The 6,000-nt window shown below is 51.5% G+C and overlaps 1 protein-coding gene across 1 annotated transcript in view; it reads right to left on the bottom strand.

Annotated features, from left to right (window-relative positions):
- Positions 1-1,911: 1,911 nt before the first annotated feature.
- LOC148218047 (uncharacterized) overlaps positions 1,912-6,000 on the bottom strand; it is a 101,128-nt gene continuing 97,039 nt past the window's right edge. The window contains exon 5 of the mRNA XM_088158009.1: positions 1,912-2,513. Coding sequence (XP_088014135.1) covers positions 2,013-2,513 — 501 coding nt within the window. The 3' untranslated portion in view covers positions 1,912-2,012. The remainder of the gene's footprint in view (positions 2,514-6,000) is intronic.

Raw genomic sequence — 6,000 nt, 5'->3', positions numbered from 1 at the left:
AGAACAGGCATATCAGCAACACCAACCACTGTATGATATCATTAGCATTTAGAGTGGATCTGAACTCCTTCAAATCTGGTGGAGAGGACTTAAAAAACTGGGTGATGGGTTGGGAGTACATTTTCCCTGCTGACACTTCTTCACAGTAAGTACCATTATTGAAGTAAACCCCAAAACTACACACTTAGCGTGCAAAAGCTCTGAATCCATGTGGCTGTCTTCCAGAGGAAGTTAAAAATCCATTAATTTCTCTGCTGATCAACCCACAGAATGAACTGGATAATGGCCACAGGAACCTCAGTGATGAGAGCCATTTTCAAAAAAGGGCTTGCAAATGGGAGAGATATAGCAGTGACCACATGGAGCCCAAACCAGGGTAAGCTGGACAGCATGGTGTCACCTACCACAACTTAGGTAACTCAAGAGAACTGTTGTTCCTTTTTCACCCTCCTCTCAATGCCCTCAGGCCCAAATCTGTCTTGGTTTGGAAGACAGGTGTTTGCCAAAAGAGACAGCAGCCTCTCTTTGAAATGGAGAGTATAAACCCCCCTCCCTTCACTCGACTATAATTTTGAAATCAAGGGGCTCTCAGGCAAAGATATGGGGGGTAGGAATAGCAGTTCTTTACTAATATATCTAACAAGACAAACAAAAACAACAGCTATGAAATTAACAGCCAACAGAACAATAACTCCGTTCTAGTCCTTTTTTGGCCGCAGACACCCTCTCCTTGCCCTGCAGTTACCGGGGCTGTGGGCAGGTCCCGCCCCCGCAGCTGCGGGAGGACCGGGGCAATGGCTGCGGCCTCGTCCCGGGTGGGAGAGGGATGGGCAGAGACTTCTCTGCTCACGGTGTCGGTCACGGTGCCCAGCAGGGTGTCCGGAGCTGGGAGACCGAAAGCGGGAAAGGGAGCAGTGCGGTGTCCCACAGCAGAGAACGCGGCTCCCGGCGCTGGGATGGCGAGGGGGTGGCGGCAGCAGCACCGGCGTCTTTCCTCCGACTCCACGAGCGAGAGAGAGACTCCCAAACCTCTCCTTTACCTTCTGCCTGCACATCGCGGTGTTTCCCCCTCTTCCCTCCCCCTCCCCTCGAGGGAAAACCAGCCGTCTGAGCCAGGGGGGAGCCACAGCTTCTTAGCATAACAATGGGGAAAATTCCACAGAGAGAAAAAGGGGAACACCCAACCTCCAACAAACAGTCATATTCACTTCATAATATTTGTATGTGTTATAGGGAAACAAAAGTATTTTGTCCATAGTTTAAAAAACGAGAAATTTTCGCTCATGACTTTTCTCCTTTATTTAGGATTTGACTTTTCTTTTTGTTTGATTTTGGTGTTTTTATATTGTTTCTGTGTGTATTACTGTTTTGTCTTTTTTGTTGTTGTTGATTTTTTCAATTTAGGAGCGAGAATAAAGTATCTGTAAAGTTTTATTCTGGGCATTGAAAGAGTTAATACCTTGCCCAGAGGGCAGCAGAGGGATTTGTGATTTTTCCCAGGTGGGGCAGTCAGAGTTATTTACAATAAAGAGTCTTTCAAGGCCACGCTGGGGGCTGGGTGAGGACTGTAGGGTTTAGTCAGAGGAGCCGTCATGAGTTTCTGGTTTCATGGCTGTTCTCCGGCGCCTGCTGCACTCAATTCCAGCCACGGGCCGGGGGTTCTTCCTCCACCCTGCCCAGCAGGGCACCACCAGAAGATAGGATTGAACACAGAAGATTTTCTGGGGTTGAAAGTGAACAATTTCACTCTCCCCAAGGAATTCTCAATGTCGGTTTGCATCCCAATGGTTGTACCCGCCCCTGCGTTCATCCAGGAGCACACAGGGAGACAGGATGGTGCAGAGCCCCCCCCCCCCCCCCCCCCCCGTCACAACACGGATCACCAGGGCTATGCCCAAAGGGCGTGCAAAGGGCGTCATTGGGGATCATCCAACACCGATCCTCCCATGGGGGATGGAGCTGGAGCAGAGCACGAAGCTCTTCCCGAAATTGGGGCATGCACAGGGCTTCCCTTAGTGGAGCCTCCGTTGGTGTTGAGTCAAGTTAAAGCTCTTTGAGAAGCTCTTCCCACACTCAGGACACTCGTAGGGCCTCTCCCCAGTGTGGATGCGCCGGTGGACAGTGAGGGTGGAGTTTTGTTTGAATCCCTTCCCGCAGTCGGGGCAGCGGAAGGGCCTCTCCTCTGTGTGAATCCGCTCATGTTGGAGGAGACTGGAGCTGGTGTGAAACCTCTTCCCACACTCAGGACACTCGTAGGGCCTCTCCCCAGCGTGGATGCGTCGGTGTTCCTTCAGGTAGGACATCCACCCAAAGCTCTTCCCACATTCCAAGCAGGTGTAGGGCCGTTCCCCTGTGTGGATCACCTGGTGCTGCAACAGTTTGGAGCTGTCTCTGAATCCCTTCCCACATTCCCCACACTCGTATGGCCATTCCCCAGTGTGGATCCATTGGTGCCGGATCAGCTGGGAGCTCCAGCTGAAACCCTTCCCACATTCCAAGCACTTGTGGGGCTTCTCCCCTCCAGAAGGCTTCTCCACCAGCTCTGAGCTCTGCCTGGATCTCCGGCCGCCTTCCCGGCTCAGGGAGGGTCTTTCCTCCTTGCAGCTCCCTGGGCTGGGTTTGCAGCCACTCCTACTGAGGGATCTCCCAGGCTTTTCCTCCTCCTCCATCTGCCCACACATGGGGAATGAAAAATCCTGTTATTGGGAAAAAACAAGAAGAGAGAGCCTTGGGATGGGGGTTCTTCCTTGCCAAAGTGAAACTCAGGAAGACATTGGGCATCTTGTGTCTGTAAGAACCTCCAAGCACCAAGATTCAGCACAAAGATCCTCCAAATATCATGACATAGATCAAAAACCCCCCAAATACCAAGATTCAGTCAAAAGCCCCTCCAAAATATAAAGATTCAGGCCCCGCAAAGAAAACAAAGCACCAATATTTAACCCAATAAAGCTCAGAAACACCAAGACTCAACGCTGTGAAAATCATGGATCCCCTCCCCGGTCACCTGCTGCACGTGGGGAGGGCAAGGATCCTGGGGCTGGGCGAGAGGCGGCAGATACAGGGAGGGGTGGAACCTTGTGCTCCTTCCCGTTTCTGCTCCTCCTCCTCCTCCTATGTCTCTACTGTTGCTCACACTCCTCTTCCTCCTACTAACGCTCCTTGCTCTGCACTATCCCAGCTGTTCCTCTCACGTGCATCCTTTGACCATTTTGTTCTTCAACCCTGCTTCTCCTTCCCTCCTCCTGCTGCCCCCAGGCCCAGCACCCACTGCCGGCTCCCTCTTCCCCCCAAACCCACAGCATCCCAGCGCAGGGGCAGCGATGGAGCTGGGGCAGCTCGGGCTGGGGCAGCGCTGGGCTCTCGGCCGCTCCCGCCCGCACTCGCTCCCCACTGCAGCCGCTGCCGCCACCACAGCGCGGGGGGGCCCGGCCTTGGCGCTCCCCCCCTCCCACCTCCCCAAATTCCCATCCAGGGGGGCGCTGGGGCCAGGAGACAGACGAGTGACAGATCAGGGGGGCTGGGAAGACTCGGCAGCCAGAGAGCACTGAAAATCTCAGCAGGGACTACAGTGGCATCTTCGGGGACTAAACATGGCAGGGCACCCGTGAATGGTAGAAAGGGAAAGCAAGGAAGGGCTCCTGGCCAAAGGGATGATGATCCCAAAATATCTCTGAAGGGTCCCTTGGCAGCATGTTGAGGGAGTTTGCACATTCTCCCAGAGGTAATCACGGACATGGACACCCAGGGGGGCAATAAGGGAAGTCGAGAAGGGATTTAGACAACAGGGGATGGATGGTGTTGGTGTGCTGGGAAGGGATTGGGTGAAGAGAAGTGTGCAGGAATATGGTTCAGGCAAGATGCAGCAGGAGCACTCTATCTGGGAAAAAAAAAATGAAGGACGGTAAAGAGGAGGAAGAGAAAAATACTGAGGACGGGGATGTTTTTCAGCAGGCTCTTATCCTCAAAAGTTGCCAGCTGCTGCAGATCCTTTGTATCCCCGGTTGCCAGGACAGGCACACAAGGAGGTCAGGATTGCAGGGGGTTTCTCTGTGCTGGGCAGCGGCAGGAGCGGGCGCAGAGGGGCGGCACCGGGAGCACGGGCTGGGGGCCTGTGGGGAGCTGCGGGGCCGGGCCGGGGCTGTGGGGCAGCCGGGGCTCAGCGCCGGGCGCTGCCTGAGCCCAGCACCCCCCGGCAATTGCAGGCCCGGCAGTGGCCCCCGGCCCCCAGGAGGCTGCGGGACGCCCCGGCCGCTGCCCGGCCCCGTGGAGCTGCCGGCCCTGCCCGCCGGGGGGGCCGCGTTTGGACACTGCGGCAGGACAGGCACCGGCTCTGGGATACGGGCTGGCCACGGCAGCCACAGCACAAGGAGCAGCACGAAGGAACAGCTGGGAAATGGGGATCGGACATGCAAGGATCCAGATTAGCTTTTAAGCATTTTCCTTGGGTCACTGCAGAAAGGAATGATTTAGCAGAAAGCTCAGCAGCTGTCAGAGGATGAGCACCCCCAGGCACTGAGGGGGCTGCAGGAGGGGCAGAAGAAGCCTCTGGAGCACTTGGTCACAAAGGCACAGCAGGGGAATGCAAGAAGGGATGAGGAAAAGGCCAAGGCGAAGGCAAAGGCCATGGCAGAGTTTCTACAGCCCCTGAGGGATGAACCCCAGGGCCCAAGGGGGCCCCAGCACCCAGGGGCTCTCACATCCTTACACCATCTTCAACCAGGTGCCCTCCTCACACTGACACCATTCAGTCCTTGATGGCAAAGATGCTTTCTGGGGATGCCCACTTACACAGGATGGTAAACTGGATTTTGCCTTTGAGTGGGAACAAGAGATAGAAGGGAAAATGGAAAAGACATGGACGGTCCTTCTGCAGGGATGCATGGAAGCACCGGCCTTATTGTGGCAAATCTTGCAGAAAATATCATAAGAATTTTTCCCTAGGATTTACTTAGGAATTGGGTTAATGCAGGATGTGGATGACTTTCCCCAATCAGGAGGACAAGAAGTGGCAGAAGAAGCCTCTGTGAAATGGCTGAATGTTCAGGCTAAAAAGCATCTTTGAGTATTTGAAATAAAAGAGGAAATGGTGGAGAAAAGGGTTAAATATTTGGGACATATTTTGACTGAGTGTTTGTGTTGTATTGGCCCAGAGAGGGACCAGGGAATCTCAGAAGTAATCCAGGACTAAAAAGGAGCTGTAAGAATTCTGAGGATTAATAGGAAATTGCAGGACCTGGATTGAATATTCTCTGCTCTAGCCACAACATTTTATGACTTTTTAAACTCAAATATCCTCAGTGTTGTGGTATGGACAGGAGAAAAGGAAAAAAACCTGAGAAAATGAAAAATAACAAAATGATTGGATCACCAGCTATGTCTCCTCCAGACTGAGAAAAAGAAATTTGAATTCTATGTGTGTTATAAGTGTACATTATATTATTGAGTTTTTGCAAATATTAAAATGAATGCCATATGCTGGAAAATACTGTTTTATGAACATAGTTTCTCTTAGTTCTGCAATTAACAAAACTTATAAATACAAATAAATATACATAAATAAACAAAAGTTATAATTAGTTGTGTGATAAATATATTTTTGTTCCAGTATAATGTCATAATCTTATGTTCATGTAACAAACTTGGAGAATGGCAATAAAGATAATCAGGAAATTCTTCACATTCTTGGAATTATGGGACACCAAAACCCCAGGAAAGGAAAAAATAATGATTTACAGGTTGGAGGGGAATGATTCTGAATAATGCATGAAGGGCTATGAATATGCAACATGTTGCTGCATTTAGGAAGTGTTTTCTGAGTCAGTGTGTGCCCTTGGCTGAAGGCCAAGCATCCGGCCATTATAACCTTTGGCCAGAGCCAGGGCAGATATTCAATTCTCTCCCTTGGAATTGATCTTTGCAATTCCTTACCCTGGGAATTCTCCACCTAGTGCGGGCTGGAGATAAGGGATGTATATTTCAAGCAGTCTGTGGCCAGAA

The sequence above is a fragment of the Sturnus vulgaris genome, unplaced genomic scaffold (assembly GCF_052056855.1).
Source record: "Sturnus vulgaris isolate bStuVul1 unplaced genomic scaffold, bStuVul1.hap1 Scaffold_195, whole genome shotgun sequence".
Taxonomy (NCBI): domain Eukaryota; kingdom Metazoa; phylum Chordata; class Aves; order Passeriformes; family Sturnidae; genus Sturnus; species Sturnus vulgaris.
Note: the sequence above shows the minus strand (reverse complement) of the source record. Positions and strands in the feature narration are given on the sequence as shown.